Source organism: Lissotriton vulgaris, chromosome 8 (genome assembly GCF_964263255.1).
Source record: "Lissotriton vulgaris chromosome 8, aLisVul1.2, whole genome shotgun sequence".
Classification (NCBI taxonomy): Eukaryota; Metazoa; Chordata; class Amphibia; order Caudata; family Salamandridae; genus Lissotriton; species Lissotriton vulgaris.
Window position 1 is genome coordinate 1,062,304,094 of NC_141696.1, and position 23,327 is coordinate 1,062,327,420.

Sequence of the window (23,327 nt, forward strand, 5' to 3'; positions counted from 1 at the left end):
CAGGGACTGAAAAGCCTACACTGGTTACCGGTGAGACAGAGAGTGGCTTTTAAGGCTCTGTGTATCACACATCGAGCTTTTTGGAAGACTGGATCAGCAATCAACACCAGCCTTGTTACCCCTTACCACCCTAACAGGAACCTCCGATCTTCCGGTGCTTTTCTGGCAGTGGTACCCAGAGTAAGGAGAGCTAGGTCGGGGGGCAGGATGTTCTCACTGAACGCCGCCAAGCTGTGGAATGCACTCCCTTTTGATCTTCGATCCACACCCGACCTACTCCCTTTTTGCAGGAAACTGAAAACCATACTATTTAGGAAGCCCTTTTAGTTCCTCCTGGGTTCCGTCTCGTCTCTGTCTAAACTCAGCGCTTGGACGCCCCTGGGCAGCAACCGCGCTTAATAAATCGATAATAATAATAATAATTAACCATGCGGGCCAGAAGGGCGCCAGGCCTGTCTCCCTCCCCGTAAGCCCGGGCCGTGGCATATTTCCCCATATAGAGGACCTCTCTGTCTGCCAATGCCTGGTACTCTAAAAGCACGGGGGCGAACTCCTGGTCTACCTCAAGGCCATCGTCCTGAAGTTGGCGGTTTTCCAGGTCCGCTAGTTTGGTCTCTAACGCTGCTAGCTCTCGCCTAATGGTGCGCAACACACTGGAGTGTTTAGACATGGCCATGCCCCTGATAAACACCTTGAATGTCTCCCAGACCGTGGGGAAGTCATCTACAGAGCCCAAATTGTGATCAAAGAACTGTTCTACGTCCTCCGCCAATTCGCCCCGAAAGACATCATCCAATAAGGCGAAGGGAGGGAACCTCCAGGTAAAGGCCGGGATCCCCTTCCTAACGGTGGAGAGACTCAGCAAAATGGGGGAATGGTCCGAGAGAGTGCGCGGGAGAACCTCACAGGTGTCTACTCTGCTCAAGATAGTTGGGGTCGCCAGCCAGTGATCTATTCTAGTGTGTACGTTATGGTACGCAGAGTAGTGTGTGTAGCCCCCTTTCATGGGGTGTTTGTCCCTCCAAACATCCACCAGGTCAAGTTTGACTAGTTCTGCCCTCATATAGGCAGCAGAGGCGACTGGTCTACGGGCCGGGCCAGAGGAGCGGTCTCGCTCCGGGTCGAAGACAAAGTTAAAATCACCCCCCCATAACATCCCAGGTTGTGAGTGTGCTCTACACAGTCGCCAAAGCTGCATAGAAGTCAGGGTTGTCATAGTTGGGACCATAAACATTTACCACCAGCACATCCAGCCCTTTACCCACGCATCTCGCCAGGACATACCTACCCTCAGTGTCAGCTACTACAGGGATCAATTTCAACTGCGAGGAGGGGCTAACCCAGGTCAGTACCCCCCGAGAATGTGTCGTGAAGCCAGATGCCACCATGTGACCCGCTAGCCCCAGTGATTGCAGCATCTTACTGTGTGTGGGCAGGTGAGTTTCCTGTAAGAGGGCCAGGTCTACTCGATGACGGTGTAGATAACTAAGTACTTTCCTCAGTTTGCGGTGGTCATTCAGTCCCCGCACGTTCCACGACATTAGCTTCAGGGTATGCCGGGTACAGCCAGGATCATTCATAGTAACACTAGACCCCACCATAATCCCTGCATCAGTACTTCTATACTGGTGTCTGTAGTAGAATTTTCCATGGCAAAAACTACCACTCGTGTCAGTTGTAAGGCAGTACGGCGCGCTAGCACCAACTCACCCGCCCTAGGCGGCAAGCATCTCAAGGCAGACATTCTCCCCTCAGACAATCCACTAGACAAGCAATAGCGGAAGGAGACTCAGCGAGTGGTAGCAAGTCTATGACTATTATGGAGTCATGTAAAATTATAAGCTGGAATGTGGCAGGCTTAAACACCAAACGCCAGGACCCTTTATGGTTGAGCTTTATCTCAAAGTACCACATCATTGCGCTGCAAGAAACTTGGGTCACATCTAATAATATCTGGTGGGACGGGTATACCAGCTTTATAAGACCTGCTGTCCCTAGTAGAACGGGTAGGGCCAAAGGCGGTTTGGCGCTCTTATTCGCCTTGGACTTAAAAGGAAGTTATAGGCAGATCAGGTCCGATTCTGATAATATATTGGTTGTCGAAAGGGTCATCAATAAAACCAGTAGGACCTTATATGTTAACTTCTATAATTCTGGTAACAGCGTCTATGACGGTCGTAATATTGCCAGTTTAGATAGTATTTTAAATTCAGTCTTACAGAATATCTCATTTGCATCTGAGTCCATTTTACTAGGTGATTTTAATTTACATTTATGTAATCTAGCCTATAAGGGAAGAGGAGCATGGGAAGATGATGATGCTGCGTCAGTAGTGCCTCACTTTGAACATTCGGCAGAGGGCCAGGAGCTTGAAGACCTACTTGCTACCTATAATCTTTATGAACCCAACTTCGGTCTGAGAATGCCAACTTTCAACGGCGGCCAGCATGGGTCTGTGATAGACTATATCTTTGTTTCTCTTGGCATCTTAACCCTTACCACCGCATATAGTACGGTAGCAACCCACTTCAGTGACCATAACCCAGTCCTACTTGAAGTGGCGTGGGGTAGTCCTATGGGAGCAGCACCATCAATTGTAAAATCAGCCCATTCATTGAGGACCACAGACCAAGAAAGAAGAGTAAAATGGGCGAAGGTGATCCCGGAAAATTTCTACAAAAAATGCTTTCCTAAGATTAAAACCCAGGTTGAGCTGTGTCAGAACCCTGACACCCAAGGGAGCCTTATGGTATCAGCTTATGAGGAATTATGTGTACAGGTCTCCAACGATCTTTTAGCTAAACCTCTTCGGGGAATTCAGGGTCACAAGCGATGGTTTGATTCTACATGTTCGAAGGCTCACAGAGATTTGCTGGCGGCTCTAAAAATTGTTCCGAGGGTAAAAGAGGAAATCGCGAGGTTAAGGAAAATTTATAAGACCGCTGTAAAGAGCCGCAAAGAATTCATAAAACGTGAAACATGGGATGACCTTCTCTCAGCGGCGGTGCTGAAGGACAGCAGAAGATTCTGGGAAATTATCAAGCAGCCCCTTTTCTCGGAGGATAGCAATTTGCCAATGGACTGTGTGATTACTGAGGAAAAATGGTTGTCTTTTTTTAAAAACGTATATGGGGGTGATGTAGTTGATGAGGACTTTAACAGGGGTTCATTGCTTAGCGGGACCGTACATCCTATTGTCTTTAATCCCCAAGAAGTAGAAAAGGCACTCGCGGAAACCACCAAACACAAGGCACCCGGCCCGGACGGAGTTCCGGCCGACTTTTTTATGTTTTCTCCTAAAATGTGGTCGAGGGTGTTGTCCAACGTGTTTAACGCAGTTAATTTTAATTCAGCACCTGCTTCATGGGCTAAATCCACCATCGTCCCCATTTACAAAAACAAAGGTCAGCGGGACGACCCAGCATTCTATAGGCCTATATCCCTTTTGGACTCAACTGTAAAAATTCTGGGAAGAGTCCTTTTATCTAGGTTGAGGGAGAATGTCGAGGGATGTGGTGGGCTGTGCGAACTGCAATATGGCTTCAGAGAGAGTAAAGGCACGATCGAGCAATGCATTAATCTGTATCTACTCATCTCTAAATACACTTTGGCTAAGGAGGGTTCAGTGTATTTGGCATTTATGGACCTTTCGTCGGCCTTCGACCTTGTTAATAGGTCCAAACTATGGTCGATCCTGTTGGATTTGGGAATCGATGAAGCCCTGGTTATGTTTATGGCCTCACTGCACCAGGAGCTTCTTGCAGCCGTTCGAGTGTCCAACAATGGCAGGTGTACTCCTTTATTTAAATCCCTGAAAGGGGTACGGCAAGGTTGCATTTTGGCCCCCACGCTTTTTACCATCTATATTAACGGCCTGGGGGCGCACCTGCGGGGCTCGGGCACGGACGTCCCACGAGCAGGGGATGCCCATATCCCGGCACTCCTGTACGCGGACGACGCCGTGTTGATCGCCCGCACTGGTGTTGGCCTGCAGGTTCTTCTTAATTCCTTTGGTTCCTTTATGGAAAACCTGGACCCAAAAGGTCAACGCGTCCAAATCCCATACAATGGTTATGGGCCGAGAGTGTTTGAAGAGAAGACATAAATCATTCTTTTGTAGTGGGGTCCCTGTGTCCGAGGTAATCACATTTCCTTATCTGGGTGTGTTGTTTGATCAAAAAGGCACCTGGGGTCCACAGATAAGTGCAAAGAGGCTGGCAGTCACTAGATCTGCCTCTGCACTCTTGGGTTTTGCTGGCAAGCTGGGTGCCAGGCCTATGGAAGCAATGTTGAAGATATATAAAAGTAAACCTGTTGCCATTGCCTCATATGGATCTCCTCTGTGGGGTTATGTAAACCTTGACCCCATTCAGAGAGCAGAAAACAGATTCATAAGATCTCTTCTTTCTGTCCCCCAATCAACCCCAACCTATTCAATCCACAAGGAGGTTGGCTTGCCTTATCTGTCGGATTCATTAAGCGTAGCACCCTTGATCTTGTGGTTGAAAATGTGGTTAAATGCCGAACTTCCACTGAATCACAAAATTTTGAGGGATGTCCTATCATTGGATAACTATAGTAAAATCCCTTGGTTGGCCTATCTAAGTAAATCCTTCATAGAATTGGGTCGCCCAGAACTTTTCCGCTGCCCAGAGAAAATTAGGGCTCTGGACATAGCTTATACAAAAAAAGCCTTCAAAGAAAGGAAGGAAGCATGCCGCGAGGTAGTTGAGCTGCAGAAACCTGCAGTTAGGGCTCACTACCTATTGGTTAGCGATCCTTATCTGGCTCCTTATCTTCGTTTTGTAACAATTCCTTACCATAGGTTCTTATTAACTAAACTCAGGTTTAATCTTATTCATTTTCACCTAGGTTCTTTTAAGGGATGACAGAAGCCAGAATTAGCCGCCCCTTGCAGTTGCGACCATTTCTCTGTGCAGGACACAATGCATTTTGTCATGTTTTGTAGTTTATATCATGAGCAGAGGAAAAAATATTTGCTCCCCATACTTAAAGATGCAGGGTTTACACAGGTGCGCCCCGCGCTGCTCTATTTACAGCTTATGACAAATCCACGCACTGCATTTAGTCTTGCAAATTTTTTAGTCGCCGCTGCAAGGGCGAAAGCTGTCGGCCAATCTCCACCCTAGAAGATTATTAATCGTAATGAGATTATGTGTATTGTCGTATATATAAATGTATCTTTTTAAATTGTGTAAATAGTATTTATAATGTACATCGAGCTTGATGTTTTTTTAGATGCTAGGAATTCTAATTATGCTTTTTATGTTATGTTTTATTGCTTTTGCTTCTTTGTATGACTTTGATTAAGTCGAATAAAGATATTCTGACAGACAATCCACTCAATGACCCCTCTCCCCTTCTACCCCCAACCGTCAAACACAACATTCCGAACAATGAAAGGTAAACATTACCACCCACCCTCCCACAGCCGACCTTCCCCAACCCGGTCAGACAGTCCCCGACTCCTCCCTCCACCCTCCCCAGAACCCCAACAAACTCTACAAACCCCAAGGGGCTCCCTAGAGAGCCAAGTGCCGAAAGCGCAGGGGCGGAGGTACTCCGCTAGAGTAACCGCACTAAGTGGGGCTAGTGCCCTAAGTTTCCGTTCCCTCCCCACCCCTGCCCCTCAAATCAATTCACACCCCCGCCGGCGCAGCCTGTCCCGGACCCAATGAGAAACTCCGAGTGATAGTGAGCCGCCGCCGCGGTCACAATGAACTAGCTGCACCTGAGTCACTTTGTCTCTAAATCTAAGGCAAATTGTGTATAAGGTAGCACTGCAACTCTCACCCCAAGCATTCAGTCAGCAGGGCACACAGCAACCGCCCAGTATTCAGGGGTGAAGAGTTGGCTTGGTAGTTTAGTCTGCCCTGTTCCCATGATGCACTGGGCCAGGGACAGACTGATTTGCATATAGCCAGGTTCTGAGCTGGGATGGGGCAGTGAGATAAATAACGGTGATGGATCAAGCCCTGATCTTTGGACTGGGTAAGAGTGGTCTGTTTAACTCAGACACTCTGTTCATCACCACCCACTTTTCTAAATCGTTTTTGGCCACTATAGGTGTGGCAGGGTATACTCAGACATGAGTCCCTTTCTCACTGCTCCATCAGGATTCAAGGAAGCCGGGCCGAAGAAGGCTGAAATGCCAGAAACCGGTCCCCGGTAGCTTGTCTCCTTTCTGGTGAAGAATTGGCTTGGTAGTTTAGTCTGCCCTGTTCCCATGATGCACTGGGCCAGGGACAGACTGATTTGCATATAGCCAGGTTCTGAGCTGGGATGGGGCAGTGAGATAAATAACGGTGATGGATCAAGCCCTGATCTTTGGACTGGGTAAGAGTGGTCTGTTTAACTCAGACACTCTGTTCATCACCACCCACTTTTCTAAATCGTTTTTGGCCACTATAGGTGTGGCAGGGTATACTCAGACATGAGTCCCTTTCTCACTGCTCCATCAGGATTCAAGAAAGCCGGGCCGAAGAAGGCTGAAATGCCAGAAACCGGTCCCCGGTAGCTTGTCTCCTTTCTGGTGAAGAATTGGCTTGGTAGTTTAGTCTGCCCTGTTCCCATGATGCACTGGGCCAGGGACAGACTGATTTGCATATAGCCAGGTTCTGAGCTGGGATGGGGCAGTGAGATAAATAACGGTGATGGATCAAGCCCTGATCTTTGGACTGGGTAAGAGTGGTCTGTTTAACTCAGACACTCTGTTCATCACCACCCACTTTTCTAAATCAGTATTCAGGGGGCGGCAGGGCCGCAAGAGTTCCCACCTACCCCCGTGCCACCGTTCAATCCTGTTCCTCCTGCGGTGATGTCTCAGCAGCGTCTTCTCGCGGACTCCTACGACAGTTTCGTTGTTCTTTCGACCATTCCTTCAGGGACTTTTTAAGTTCCGCCGGGTCAGTAAAAAAGTGAGAATGCCCCTGCCGATTGATACGGAGCCTGGCGGGGTATAGCATGGCGTAGTCCAGCCCAAGGTCCCGCAGCTGCTTCTTATACGGGGCAAAGCGTTTCCTCTCCTCCTGGACCCTCGCAGTGAAGTCTGGGTACAGGGATATGTTCATACCCTCAAATTGCAGCTCTCCCTTCTCTCTAGCTAGCCGGAGCGCCAGATCCCGGTCTCTGTAGTTTAGTAGCTTCGCAATGATCGGTCTCGGAGCAAGGCCTGGTTGCGGTTTTGGTCCCAGGGTACGATGCGCCCTCTCGACTATAAACATGGGGGAAAAGACATCCTCTCCCAGTAGAGACCGGAGCATCTTCTCTATGAAGACTTCCATCTTGCCAGTGCTGGTGGATTCCGCCACACCCGTGATGCGTAGGTTGGAGCGTCGCGAGCGCGCCTCCAAATCTTCAGTTTTATCTTGAATGACTTGGAGCAACCTCCCGAACTGTTTACGGTCCTTGTCCCACTCCATCTGGGCCTCCTCTGCCTCCGCCAGGCGCCTCTCGGTCATGTCCAGCCGCTCCGCATGCTTGTCCGCCCTCTCGGACATGCGGTCCATCCGGTACGTCAGTGCGTCTATCTTTGATCCAATAGACGTCATACTGTCCTGGAATCCTTTTTCCATGACCCCCAGCATACCACGTATTTCTTCGCATAAGGCGTGCTCCGAAGCGGATGGCCTCGGCGAGGCATCCGGACCCGGGCCCTCAGCGCCCTTAGTTTTCCTCTGCTCAAATGATAGCTTGGGTTGGGTTTTGTCCCCCTTCCCCATGGCGTTTCTGGTGCTCATTCAGCTGGCACCCTCTGGCACACTGGTCTGGCAGTCCACAGGCAGGCAAAGGTCAATTGAAGCAGGGAACGGCAGAAATCCACCGAGTGGCAAGTTATGGCGCAGACAGGGTTATCCCCAAAAAGGCGGTCGGGCACACAGCACTGCAGATCGGGCCGCCACTGCGCGTTCCCACCGCTCAGATCAACACTCCGGGCACTCTCCCATAGGGGGGTCGCCGCACCTTCTCCCTGGTGCTGTGCGCTCCAATAGTCTCTCCGCCCTCCGTCTGTGTTGTGGGGCAGGGGTACGGCAATGACACGGTCTAAGCAGCCGTGAGATAGGGCGCCAAGGAGGTCCCCCCTTCCGGCCGTTTGTCCACCAGGACCGAAGCAGCGTCCCCTTCCCAGGCTCCACGATCGTGGGGGCCGGTGCACCCCTGTGTTGCCCAGTGCTCAGGCAGAGCAGCGCTCACCCGGGTCCAGTGCGCGGTCGCCGACGGAGGGGGGTCCGGTGTCACTTCAGCGTCATCAGCCGCACGTCGCGTGACGCAGCCCAGGCAGATGACCAGGAGAGGTCGGGGATTGCGGCCCTGTCCGCTCCAGCACCGTCACGGTCTCAGCGCAGCTCTCCCTCACTGCTCCGCTGCCGGACCAACGACCGCTACTTCGGCAGGGCTCAGATCAAGGGTCCGGGGCACCTTGCAGCGCCGGCAGGGTGTTCCAAGGTTAAGTTTTTTGGATTTTCACGGGGCTAAGGCGAGGAGCTCAACGCTCACACGTCTGGCATGGACGCCTGCTAGCTCCGCCCCCCAACTTATTAAACTTTTTAGGTACCTCATTAAAACCAAAATCAAATGTACAATTTGATCCATGAATACTAAAATTCAGAGCAGCAAGCCCCTCACCCTTCTATTTCTCCAACAAGCCCAGAGAAACGATGCTACCATAAAACAAACGTGGGGGTTAGAAAGAGCTTTTAAAAAGTGCAGTGCCACTCTGCATTTTGTAAAATGTTGACGCTGTAAGATTAGGAAGAGAAACCTTTCTCTTTCAGTAAAATAAAACTTGCAAAACAGTACCAGGTTTAAATCAGACTGGGGTAAGTGATTATCGAAGGGGCAGAGGCACACGTCTGCGTGCTTGAACCGCTTCTCTGAGAGCCCAAACATCAAGGGGATTAGATTCAGGCGGAAGCGCAGCAGTATAAATCTGTGTTGTGCTTAAGTAATGGAAGAAAGGTAGAAATAACCTTCCCCAGGTCTTGACGGAATTTGATCGTAAACTGGAAGCGCCTGTAAGTGCCCGTTCTATTCCCTATGATCACGGTTAGCCTTCAGTAAGTAAAGTTTAATTATTTTCCGTTTAGAGACCTTACTACAAGATGTGGGGTCCCTAAATAGTTCTCCCTGCCATACTGCATTTAATTCCACCTCCACATATCTAAGCCAGCCGATCCTGCTTTAACCCTAAAGTCTCAGGCAATCACCAATTATGCATTGAGTTAGGTTGACAGTGACCCATCACCAGATCGAGAGCTACAGCAGGATGGGCGCCACTCTGATAGAATCAAGCAAGTATGGAAGACCCAGTTCAGGGTGTAAAATATAGTTCGAGGTTGAGGGTGGTAACGAGACCCTCAACTTAAAAAAGGTGTCTTCCACTTTCTGCAGTTGGCCGATATGGGCCATTCCCCAGACTCCGGCACCATAGGTTGCAGCCACCTTTGTTTTTGCTTGGTAGATGTTTTTGATTGTGTCCAAAGGGCTGGCTCCTAGCTTTTTTTAGAAAACTTTTTTATGGCTTGGAGACCTCTTTCCATGCACAGGGCCCTTGCTGCCACCAGTTTGTTCCAGGATTGCCTGTTATCAAACTGGATCGCCAGGTATGGGGATGTAGTCAACCACCTCGATTTTCTTTGAGGCTAGATGGAAGGGCGGCGCTTTCGTGCCTCTGGGAAGTCCAGCTATAATGGAGAATGATTTAGATTTGTTAACTCTTTAGTTGCAGGCAACATAAAGGTGATGGAACTGACCAGGGTGGACAGGGTGCAGCAAAGGAGCAGCCATCGCCACTGCAGACACTTCAAATTTGTGGCAGATGTGTACGCCTCACTGCTTAAAAATAAATCAAGACCTGCTTGCTGGTTATAATCGATCCTGAGAAATGGACGAAGATTTTATATTTCAATTGCATTCATTTTATGATTAGATCGTGGCACTGTGTACCCATCACCACCCTCCTCTTGCTTTTCCCAGAGAGTTCGCCCAAGTAGCTCACCTAAAGATAGAATTGACCTTTAACAAGAACAATTTCAGTGCCTAACACAGGAACTCTGATACACTGCGACTCGCACCCGCCCCTTTTTATCTTGTGTCTACATGGTATGTGTAGACAGTATGGATGTAACTTGGCAGTCACTGGGTTTTGTTTTGACATTTTATTTTCTCATAAGCGTTATTGAGATGATCGCTTTGACTGCTCAGTTCATCTTTATTTCATTGCGGTGGCGTCTCCTCTGCACGCTTCCCGTAAAGAAAACGGACACGTTGCTTTCTTTTCTGCAGTATTATTTCATGTCATAAAACATCAAAAGTAAACTCTGAACAATACATTATTGTTGAAATAGAAATTGAATTCATGTCAGAAAGGGATTTGGGTTGAATGATGTAGTGCTTCTTGCATTTTCTCTTGAATTATAGCTCTGTGGTAGATGACAACATCGATAACTCACAAATCCAAGTAGCTTTGTTTGGTGGCGTGATTTAGAAGTGTGAGGTGGCAGCGACATGAGCAATATGCATAATATACTGTGACAATATTATCTAGAGTGTCTTGTTAATTTTCTCATTCTGATATCTCGGAGGTGCCCCGAAACCATTAATCTATATTAAAATGGTGTGCTGAACCGCCCTCATATATTCTTGATATTTGCCCCGCAGCGCCCCGGCGTGTGCCGGTGTACTGTTTCCTGCCGGGGGAGAGATCTCTATTATGAGAAAGGAGCTGCTTCAGGGGCTGTTAGTATTAAAAAGTGAGGTCTTGATTTTCTTGGAAACGGGTTTATCCATGGAGTGTAACGCATGAACAGAAGGTCTTCTTTCCGCAACGCAATATGCACGCATAACTCACTGCCCAGAATAGCTTAGAATAACTCTTTCTCAGAGTCCTAAGTGCCCACCTGCATCTTAATTCAAGAAATGTTAGCACACAGGCATTCGGCACCGATTTGGTAATAATTAGTGTGGTAGAATAAAGCTGCTTCTGGTTTTCAGTGAGTTTGAAAGAGTGTTAAATATTAGAGCAGATTGACTAGACGACCATCCCTCCTCTGGTGGTTCCAGAGTCTGTGGTGTGAACAAAACATGAACTTTAATTAAAAGGAGGATCTGTTATAGAATATTAACCTGGAGGATGTCCCAAATAACTCAAGCACAACTTTTATTACAAAAAGTGTGTATGTGTTCGTGTCTTCTCTACCGAGTTAAACCGTATAAATGTTTTTCACAAATATGCTTAAAAGTAGGAGCGAGGCTGGAACAAGATTTATTAAAATGGTGTTTGTCTCTCTCTGCGAGAGTTATTCATTGTTGGTGAATAACTTTTTGAATTAGTACGGAGAATGGGTATACTTTTATTTCTTAAGGAACCTGTGCATTTTTTTTGCTAAATGGAACCCCTTTTGTACAAGTTTGTTAATTGAAAGATATTATTGCCAAAGCAGGTGATGCATAATTGACGTTTTTTATTTCCAGGTACGTTGCATAATTTGCCGGTGGATGTACAATTTGCGTCCTCAATGCGTAAATAAGTTTATCGTGCAAAATAATTTGGTCCTTCATTGATGCTTAATCCACAGTGGTTTTGTTCTTAATGAAGTATACCTCTGTTTTTACATTTTCAGAATCCCACTTCAACGGGGCATTTTATGTTTGCCTTAAGGTTGCTTTTTGAAATTTTCAAAATATTTGAGGAATTTAAATAAAAGATGTATGGTGAATTGATTAAAAGAAACACTTCAACGATCTATCACTTCCTTGTGATTCAGCATATTTCAGCTTTAGAAATAGTGTCATGTGCAAGGACATCAGTGCAATAGGGCACTTTGTGAGACTGGGCTGGAACCAGGCAAATATCACAGCAAGTGTTCAAAATGTTATGTCTCTTTTTGGGATATAGCTGGTGTGTAATTCTTATTGTTGATTTAGACGCTGTTAGGCGTCGTGTTTGCCCAGCTGTTGAAATACATCTGGAATGCAAGTTTGTTCTTTCCTGTGATGCTGCTGCTCGGTTCAGAGGCAAAATGTCATCTGCTAAGACCGTAGGAGCAAGGCTGTAGGATTCCACTCGTGCTCTGCCACTCTGGACCAGCTGTCGGTGAGGATATGTGAAGCTTTGACATCCTCTGAAGGGGTCCTCTTAAGCTTCCTCTGTCCCGAAGTGCCCTTTTAGGCTAATAGTCCAGCCTTGGCTCCAGCATTCTTTAATGGTATTCTTGCCGGAACTTGAAATCACCCATTTCCTATCAATAGAAAGAGTAATTTTGCCTTCCTGCAACAAGGCCACTGTAATCCTAATTTTGTATCTGGCAAGGAGGTGACTCCAATGACCATTTATCCGGCTGGGCTTTTGAAGTTCATATTTAGCTTGTTGAGCTCATAGGTATGGCCCTAAACGTACAGAGTAGCGTGCTATCCGTTCAGATGAATAACTTTATTACAGTAATCTTAATTACGGAACAAAGCAAAATTAAAAACACCTTTACTAGGAGTGTGAAGAAACTGGAAAAACATCCAAGTTGGTCTTGTTCCAAGCCAAACTAAATTGGCAAAATTCCGGCTTGTCGAATTAGTTGGCAGTCGAATAGGCTAATAAAGAAGCTGCATTACATTTAGTTACCTAGGAATCACATCCTTAGTAAGTGATCCCTAATTTAATATACTCCCTCCTATATATAGATAGCATGCAATTTATAAATGATGCCCACAGCACTTTGTTATGCATATATAATACTTACCCAAAGCCTGGTGGCCGTATAGGGTGATCCTTGTTATTACGTACATTTACATTTAGTTGGAACACAATAGAGGAAGGAATTTTTGGGAAACTGAAGATCCCCAGTGGAACTCTAAAGCGCAGTGCCCCATCACAATGCACACTATTGTTATTCTCAAGCCATGCCATGCTCACCCTGTTCCAGCACAGGAGAATGCAGAAACGGTGAGATTGGCATAATCCTCTTGGGTCAAAGATTGGTGCAACTCTTGTTGAACAGAGGTTTGGGAACTGGGACTCTTTCTTTTACAAATCATCATTATCTTTATTTCGACAATGGTGTCATAAAAGAATTCACATTTACCAAGATTTACAAAATAAAAAATTCACATTTAACAAGATTTACAATATAAAACATGATCCTTAAAAATTAACCAGCTAAAGCGGAATATATCATCATGGTATAAATACATAGTCATTATACATGTACTAAAGGAATAATCCCATAAAATCCCTAGCGGCTAAAACTAGGTATAAAAGAAGGGACATTCAGAAACTCAACACAGTTATCAGGGATTACCACTTCCCATAGGATTCTCAAGTTTCCTTCTTATGTGCCACATCGCTGCCAGAAATTTAGATACTGTGAAAACAATAAGGGGAGAGAGATCAGTTTTAAGTATTCTAAAGGCTTGGATGCAGCGGCTAATCCCCAAGCTTCTACAAATGGGAACGATCCACTTCTTTCGCGGTAAGTGATAGGCGGGACTAAAAAACAGAATGTGCAATTCATTTTCAAAGTCTGATGTGCAAGCAGGACAGTTTTTCAGTGTAGGTACACACCATTTACTCGTGAATGCTCTAATCGGTAGGGAGCCATATCTCCAATGGAGGAATAATTTCCTTAGAAGGACTGGACTAACATTGTCTAATACACTTTTGAGTTTAAAAAAGTCCTTTGTCATTAAAAACAACCCAGAAAGTGATCCCACATTAGCATTCGATACAGAGGTACTGAGTCTTCTGATGATATAAGTTAAGAATGTGCTTGCGTGAGAAAGTAGAACAAGCACATTCTGGCTCAGTCCACATTAAAGGAAGACCTAGTGTGTCAAATTCCTTTTTTAACGTATTTAAGCCATCTGATGTTCCACACATTAGGGAGGCTAAGCACCTCTAGCAACTCCTGTCTGTAGTGCTTAAGTTCGGGAGTTGCCCACAGCCTCCTCCAAAAGATCAAGGGTTTGATGCCGAATTCCTCACTTATCGGTCGGAGACCCAGATCCATCCTAAGTGGCAGTAGTGGTGTTTAGGGGAGGAAGTGATGCCAGTTGCCTTAAAAAATTATTCTCTGCAACGGAAATCGCAGACACACAGTTATAGCCCCACAGTTCACCCCCATATATAACCGCACCTCGGGCCTGCAGTTTGTATATTTCCAGGGGTGGGCCTATTGGTTTAACTATGGATTTGTTATTTAACTTTAGGATGGCACCCGCTATTTGGGCTAACTTGACTTGACAATTTCTTTGATGTTGGACCCAGGTCATATTTTCGTTCAGGGTTAGGCCCAAATACACGAATGTCTTGACTCTTTTGAGTCGGACTCTGTCTATCACTGGACTCAGGCGTGTTGTAGTAGGGGCGTTGAAAATCATATATTTCGTTTTTAGGGTATTGATTTCTAGTCCCCTATCCTTACAAAAGGACACAAAACCGTCAAGCACTCGTTGGATGCCCATAGGGGTCTTAGATAGTAGTAAGTTATCGTCCGCGAACATGATAGAGGAGATCTTCGAACCAGCAAGCTTTGGAGCGTCGGTATTGGGAACCACATTCAGGTGTGCGATTACCCCGTTGACGTAGAGGCAAAACAGGGTGGGCGCCAATACGCAACCCTGTCTTACCCCTCGGCCAACGGGGAATCTTGATGATAATGAGCCTTCCTTACCGCATCTGACCTGTGCATAGTTTCCAGAGTGAAGGCGTACTAATATGCCCAGAAGCAGAGGGGGAATACCCATTTCTGATAGGACACACCACAATTTCCGACGGGGAACTAAGTCGAAGGCGGCTCGCAGGTCGACAAAAACTGTATATAAGGACCCCCCCTCGATCTCCACAGTTTTCCAAAAAAGCATGTTTAATCTAAAAATCTGTTCTGTGGTGGATACCTTCTTCCTAAATCCGGCTTGATAGGGACTCAAGATGTCAGAATCCTCCATCCAATCTAGAAGACGGTCTAATATTAGCCTCGCGAAGAGCTTCTGGGACACATCAATAAGGCTAATTGGCCTATAGTTGGCTGGGAGCAGGGGTGACCGCTTCTTGAAGATGGGTACTATCTCCGCTCCCAGCCAAGTAATAGGGACCGCCATGCCACCCAGGATTGAATTAAATATAAGCTGTAAATAGGGCGCCCACACCCGTGGCTCGTGTTTAAAAAGGTCACCAGGGACACCATTGAACCAGGGGCTTTACCAGAGGGGAGTCTGGCAATAGCTGCCTTGACTTCACCCTCTGAAAAGTCAAAGGTGGACGTATCGGCAAAACAGCCATATGGTGCTCCTAGTGAAGCTGGGTCCTCGGAGGAATCCTCGCCAGAATACAAGGTATGGAAATGTACTTCCCAAACCTCTGAGGCGATATTAGGCAGTGTGATTATAGAAGTTGTTCCTGTAAATCCTATGGGGATTCCCATGTCCAACCCTTGTCCATCCCTCTTCAAAGTCTGGCTCAATGTTAGAGTTCGGGGTGGGTAAAAGAAGGCCAGAGGGAGTGCCTGTATTACAGTGCCCGTCGTTCTGCCCACCCAGCTACAGATATGGGACACAATTCCAGTGTTCCTAAAATTAACCAATATGCAGTCCCCCTTAATTTTTTGGGGAGTGTATCCCACCCATGGAACTCTTCTAACCATTATAATTTTACTTGTGATGTGAGAGGGAAGCGGTCTGTGCGTATTCAGCCAATTTACTGCCTTATTTTTCAGGGAGGAAAAGGTTTCTAGTGTCTAATCTTTAAGCTCGGGCACACCTTCTAAAACAACTGCATATGGAGCTGCTTCAGGGGGTAAGTTAATTACCTTACAGGTCTTTGGTCTGTTACCCTCAGCAGCAGTAGACTGGTGGGTCGAGCACATCACTGGATCCGCCCCGGTATTAATAGCCACTGCACCATTCTCCGAGCTCTGTGCTGGGAGAGGAGGGTTTGTCAAAGCAGGGGTAATCGCTGTAGTAGGCAATTTAGATGGATCAATACCCTCACCCCTAGTTCCTGGGTTCTTCTGGGTGATATTCGTTGCTTTAGACTGCTCTGCCCAACCCCCAGTAACCATTTCTGTTTTGTTTAGTCTACGGTCAATACAATCAAGTCTAGTAACCTGGGAGTTAATCAACCTTTTCATATTTTTTTCCAGGGATTGGACCAGATAGTTATCCCTAGTGGTCACAGAGGCCCCAGGTTTAATTGCCTCATTCTGCAACATAGGATGGGATTGGGGAGGTTTGTTTCTAGTTCCCATATGCAAGGAGATACTCGCCCCGGTTGCCACTGAGCCAATAGGTTCAAGGGCCGCAGCAATCTGGGCATGAATAACTTTTGCCCTTTTACCACCCCTATGCTGGGTCTCCCTTTTCCTCTAGGGGATAGCGCCCTCCCTGGTCCCGCGTGATTGAGGGGTAGCAGCCTCAATTGCTACTTCGGGAGACACACATCACATTTGGGGGTATGGGGTTAATCTCAGCAATGACCGATAAAGTCTGTTTGTGCCTTTCAGGAGTTGACCTAAGATCCTGAAGCACACTGTCTATTGTTTGGTCAATACTGTCAAGAATGGAGGTAGGCAGAGCCCCGTCCTTCGCCGGGGTTTTGGCATTTGATATTAATCCCAATGATGATCTTCTGAGGTTTTCAATCCCCTGTGAGAGGCGCCCTGCTACAGTCAAAATTTCATTGTTCAAGATGGAGTTAGCTCTCACTAAAAAATTGTCCAAAGTACCTGTGACCATGCCGGTCGATGCCGTAGCATTGCTTCTCGTTTCGCGCGCTATCATTGTCTTAGGTCGGTGAGAGATCAGCAGCGACAAACCAGTGGGTAATGAGAACATTGACAAATATTAATCCAGTGAAAGAGCCCTGAGGGGTGGCCCGGTCCGGTCTTACCAGGTCTGCGCGCTCGTCCCGCAGGTTGGGCGTGGTTTTATACACCTAGAGTGGAGGCGGGAAGAGTCCCAGGTGTGCTCTATCTCCTCCGCGCACTGCCGTCCGGGACTCGCAGTCCCGCACCCTCACGGTACAAGGTTCTGTCAGGCCAATACAAAGGGTCCAAAATGCCCGTGACTTTCAATCAGGCTCAGGCTCAGCAGGTCATCAAGCACCACACAGGACAAGAGGTATTCCAGCTAACTGCAAGCTATTCAGTTTTTTTTTCCCCCCAAAGTGACCCAACCAAATTTTTCCACCAGTTTTTCGGCCCCAGGAGTCCGCCAGACTTACAGTTCTTCTAAGCGGCAAAGCGCCAAGCAGGTTGTACTTCCGCGACTTAGCACCACAGCATACCTCCGCTCCCTCAGCTGCGCGCCGTCCACCGTAGTGCTCTACACGGTGTGCAACTAGCACCGCCTCCAAGCTGCCGCCGCCCGCTCCGTCTCCACACCGCGGGGTAAGAGCCCAGCAGCTCAGCCCGTATAATCGCGTCCAGGACTCAGCCAGCCGACGCTGACCACTACAACACAGCGTAAGGGGGAAAGCTAACCCCCGCACAGAATCGTCAGTCCTCTAGCCTCAACGCTAATCCACAGCTCACTCCGAGGGCTGCCACTGCACCTCTGCTGCGTTACCGTTTGCCTTGCTGCCTGTCACTGTAGTGCATAATGCCTATCCCAGAAATGTTTCTAGACCATGATTGGAGCAGACACCAACACAAGCATCACCACCACCCTCCTTCCTCCCTTATCCTTTCTCTTTTCTCCTCTATTAAAATAGAATTTCTAACTTGTAGATGTGGAGAATTGTAGTATGTAGTGCCTCAAGTAGAGACGTAGTTGATCCCACCATAGCTGATGGGTTTCTGTATTTAGTTGCTTTAGTTTGTGTAATATGCTTAGATGCTTCATGTGGCTGTTTAGTCCTCTAACATCATAAGTAATGGTATTAAATCCCCTATTGAGATGGAGATGGGTACCAGGCGATGGTTGCTTCCACATCAGAAAAGGGGACCATAAGAGCCATTTCGATAAAACCTGTTTGGACAAAGCTCTGTGTCTAGCAAACACCCCATGATTAGTCTAACCTTGTTGCAAATTCTCAGCCAAATTCCTATCCCCCACCCAGCCTCCATCTCAACAAATTCCCTAATCTGTCGTTGTGTTAGGGTTTCTCAATTGTTGTGAAAGATCTAACAACTGCAATACTTTTAAGAAAGCAGGGATTACTTTGTTCAAACCAAGTTATCTATAGCACAGAACCCAGCCCCCCGCCCACCACCTGCTCCTCAGTCCCAAATACAAAACGGATCCATGTAGTCTGTCTCACTGGTAGCTCAATCTTCCTCTTCAGTGTCTCATGGAGCTGTCCGCACTGACCTTTTTTAAATTTGTGCAATGACAATCCTTTTGTTATGGTTTCCCTGTTGTCTGGGAGTCTGCCACAGCTGTTTCTAGTCACTGTCTAACATTTTGGTTTCTTTGTTGCAGCCATCCATCTTCAAATGCATGATTTCATGGGCTTCAATGAGCGACTTGGTGTGCCATGCCTTTCTCTCCCGTGGAAAGACCATGTGGAAAAGTGACACCACTTACATATGACTTTAGTTCCATCAGAAATGCAGTTACTAGCATCTCGCTTGGGGGATGATGATGGAGAGATATTGATACAGTTGGTGCTCCAATCCATTGAAGGAGATAGCCCTCTTTTTTCTCATCGACCTTGTAACTGACTCGTAGCAGTGCAGCCATACAAGGATATTTTGGAAGAACCCTCTTCCTGGGCCGACTGGTGCTGTTCTCTACCTTCTGTCTGTACTGATGGGGGATTCTCCAGACCTTTCCCAGATGGTTCAGATGAGATTTTATAAATCTTTCTTGATGATTTTGCCCTCCACTCCTTTTGGTGCCCCCTTGGATGTGGATATTGTTACGCGGGGAGCAGTTTTCTAGGTCCTGTTGCTTTTCCTAGTGTAGTGTAACTTATTCATCCAGTGTGATGATCCTCGCTCCGTATTGCTCTAGGTAAAGCAATCTTTCATCCATGGATTTCTCATGGTCCTGCGAACAGTTTCCCAGCTTTGCAACATTTTACTCCTCTCTTTGAGGCATTGCTTCAGTTTCTTTCGTATCGATCTAATCTTTGCCCTCATGTTCCTCAAAAAGTGGTGGCTTTGTTTGTCTCTGTGTCTGCAATTTGGGGGACCTTAGGGAGAAAGCAATACTGGGTTTTTCCTCTATTGAGGGGCTCGTGTTACTATTTGGGGTGCTCGCTGCTGCAGCATGTTCCTTAATATTTATGGTCCTTTGGGCCCTGCTAGTGGCAATGATCCAGCTGCTTGGGCCCAGAGTTCAAGGCATGTTTATGGAAGACCACATCGTAAGCCACCACAACCGAACACCCTACCCGGCTATGGGTGAGGGCATCGGTATCTGCAACACTTTTAAGAATCTTCCTTCTTGTGACTACATTAACCCGTTCCTTTGTGCTTTTCAGTTGGGCGGGCATATTTGCGGAGAGGCCCAGAGAGTGGCAGTAGCTCCACATATTTTGCAGAGAGCCTATTGATTGTCTAGGGTCAGAGTAAGATCGCCCTCTCACATGGTCCATGTCTCTAGTATGTTTTTGCTTCTCCCCCGAAATGGGGATGCCCCGGCACTGTGCTCTCTCCTTCAGTGCTCCCATGGGCTCCTTCAGTATCTGCTTCCTTCCTGTTGGTGCCATGGTTTCCTGAGAAACCTCCTTGGGGGCTTAAGCTTCTGTTTGGGCATGCTCAGAACCACCCATCAGAAGTGCAGTACCCGCTAGACCCTTGCTTCTGTGTGCCACAGTCCAATATTAGTTTTGTCTGAGTATCCAGGTGATTGAACCTCCATCAAGCCCGAGTGCCTCCGGGCACTTGTTCAGTCAAGGACCTCCACGCATCCTGATCCCCCCCACAGGCACTATCCCACAGGAGAACTGCTGCTTTATCATCCGGCACACTCTGTGTGTAATATTTTAGGGTTGTAAAATTTTATTAATTTTGATTTACAACATCCTTCGCCTACATCCTCTGGCCGGCGAAGTTATAAGGAGGGGGTTGGGGATATCCAGGATGGAAAGGAAAAGTAAAAAGGGGGGGGGGGGGGAGTCGAGGAGCGGAGTCAACAACATCAATAACAATAAAAGAACAGTCCATGTTCATTTCACAATTTTATGGGGAGTGTAATATTTTATTAGAGTATGTATTACACAACTGACTACTGCCTTTTGGCTAAATTTTCTATGTAATGTTGATTGTGCTTCACTCGCCATATATTTTCTGTGTATTCATCCCCAGGCATCCATCATTCTCCCTCACACAAGGACATGCCCATCTGCTCACAAACAAGTATTCATCTGTCCTACCACACATGTATCTATCCAGCTATGCAACCACATGTCAACCATACCCTCCCATTAGTGTATAAACTCCCAGCGGTCCAACAATATATTCATGCCTTGTATACAACCATACCGCTATAAGTGCATCTGGGTATTGTGTATGTGTACGTACAGGCAGGTGAATGCCTATATGTTTGTGTTCTGTTTGTGCATCTAAACCTACAACTAGGATACATACAGCAATAACAACAGAAAATAACTTCATCTAAAACGAGCTGTCAAAAATTGCCTTATCCAGGGGTTGTTTTTAACTTGTTCATAAAATATTTCATCTGGTTAAGACACCAATTGATTTCGGGTAATGTCCAGCTAGTGAATAAGTGCTGAAAATTACAAAATGAGAAACAACTTCCGGGATGCCTCATAATATTCCCTCCACATTATTACTACTTCATTCTTGGTAATCTACTTATGACATTTGGGTCCATAATTTAGTGTAACTAATATTCCAGTGTTTGTTTTGAAGTGCTTTCTGAAGTGAAAACTAATTATTGGATTGAACTATTTGATCGTTTTTATCAACTATAATGTATGCGAATTAAATAATATTGGCCTAATTACATTTACTTTTACATCACTAAGATAATAACGTTTTGATCTGGAGTTATTACAGCGGAAGATATGCCATTTGAGTACTGTTCTCATCAAACATTGTCTTTTTCCCTTTCTTAACGCTGCAGCAGTTAAATATTAGGACTCTTACAGACGATGTGGTAAGGTTGCATGCAATTTGGTCTGCTTTGTGCTTTGCTCCTAACCCCGCTGCATGGCTGTGCATGCTACTTTTATATAATTAGTCATGTAAACATTCGTCCTTGCAGGAACTGTTACACCAGCATAATGAAGTTTAACCATGAACATTATTTGGAAAATGGTGGCAACTTATAGTAGCGGTCCTACCCAAATATTTCTAAATTTGAAATGATCAATGTGTTTTTTCCTAATTATCACTCTTTTTGACTTCTGTACCATACCTCTTTTTCATTCCTTTTTGGATTATACATACCTCCAGTATTTAATATTCTGAAACATAGGCTGTAAGTGCACTGTACAGCCTGACTATAGATGTCAGAATGGTGTAAACACAGTCTGTTGGCAGGGTCACAAATCCATAGTCACTGTGCTGCTTTGAAGGATTATTAGACCATGTCGAGCACACTAATTTGTACATTAGGAAAGATGCCCAAAACAAGGTGGCATACTTCTGTCTTTTGAAAACAGTTTAATTTGAATTTTCGAAAAATATTTTGGGCGTTTTTGCTGCTTTGTTTAAACTAAACGCATGTCTCTCCTTGATTGACAACTTGGCTGCATTCCATGGCTCATAATAATTAGTGTTATGCTTACCTTAAATTTAATTGATTTGCTAGTTTGTGTATGTTGTTTGCCTAACGGCTAATGGTGGTGTCAAGAATTGGGTTAGTTTGGTGTTTGGGTGTTGGGGGGTGAGGTTGTGTTCCTCTGTAAATTCCATCAACCTGCTCTGGGTATGTCAACACAGTTCTGAGAAAATCTCTTTTTTTGTAATGCCCGGGATACTCTGTCTGCTTTGACGGTTTCTTGAGCTGCTTTTAGGTAAGACTCACCATTTCTGTAAGGTCGGCCTGTTCCTTAGTCTTCTGGTACTAGAATCATCTGCTAAATTCAAGCAGAGCACATACTCGATGCTCTGCTAAATGGCACATTCCAGAGGCTGGATGATTTCGATTGGAAAGTGTATTCCTTGGACAACCTAACTCTCATAAAGAACAACACTAAATGCTTAGTTTCTATTTTAATCCCATACCTAATTTGCTGGGGCACAAGCAGGACTCATTCTATTTTATAATACTGGGTGGTATGGGCACTGTCAAGCAATTGATGCAGATGGGGCTGGACACAACTAATTCAGTAGTCGCAATTTGTATTCTCCCTCCCCCCATGAAATATCTTCATGACTGTGTCCTCCCTCCTCGAAAAATCCACTCTTAAGTGAGCTCTATATTCTCAACGGGTTAGGATTGCTACACGAGGTAGCGTCTAGACTGTTTGCATATTGGACCTAACCTTCCTCAACTAATACCTCAAGAAGTTCAAAATGACTACTACACTTTCTCATGTTTTTCAATTTCTCCACATGCTTAATTGTAAGGTGTTACTGGATTTCCATGATGCGTATTCTCATATTGCAGTTGTGAAGTATCGCACACAGTACCTCCTGTGACTTGTAGCGAGAAATTCCCTTAAAAGTATCCGTGCTGTCTTTTTGCCTAAACCTGGCCCCCTGGCTATTCATGAAATTGATGGTGGCTAGCTTGTACCCCAAGGTGGACACTTGTTCATATACTAAGAGAACGCTTCCACCACAGTTCATGCCTTTTCTGTCTGGTTTGCAATCAAGGTTTTGTAACATTTCGCAGTTTCCATCAATAGGCAGAAATCCTCTCTGATCACTTCACAAATAGATACTACTTTGGAATTTGCCCATTACCCCAATGGAGACTAGCATTCTGAGCAATATGTCCTAGATATTACTCTCTTGACCAAGGCCTAGCATCCGTGAGCATATTGGGTCTGCCAGAACGATCAAATAATAATTTTGTCACATGGACCTTGGCCCAATGGACTTTTCACCCTCCGCTTCCAAATTGTAGCTGCTCTGTATTATGTTCATCCAGGTAGTGTTGTTTGGCACAAAAGTGCAGGGGCTCATATTGTCACCTGACAGACTGAACTGATGCACCTGGCAGAAGAGACACATTGCTATTTTTCCATGCACTGAGAGAGTTTGAAAACCTTTCACGCTTCTTCCTAACCAGGACGAAGCTGGCAGCACTGGGCTCCGTGTTCTGGAAGAACCAATATGAACACGATCCACACATCTGGTAACAAGATAGATGTTCGATAAGCCGGAGGGAAGCTGTGACTTACTTCCAAGTTCTGGTAGAAGAGCATTGTCCATGCATTGCTCAAAAGTTAAGAA

At 46.1% G+C, this 23,327-nt stretch overlaps 1 protein-coding gene across 1 annotated transcript in view; it reads left to right on the top strand.

Annotated features, from left to right (window-relative positions):
• Nucleotides 1-23,327, top strand: part of DIAPH3 (diaphanous related formin 3) — a 2,291,797-nt gene that overhangs the window by 112,721 nt on the left and 2,155,749 nt on the right. The window contains exon 2 of the mRNA XM_086934906.1: nt 21,046-21,078. Coding sequence (XP_086791032.1) covers nt 21,046-21,078 — 33 coding nt within the window. The remainder of the gene's footprint in view (nt 1-21,045; nt 21,079-23,327) is intronic.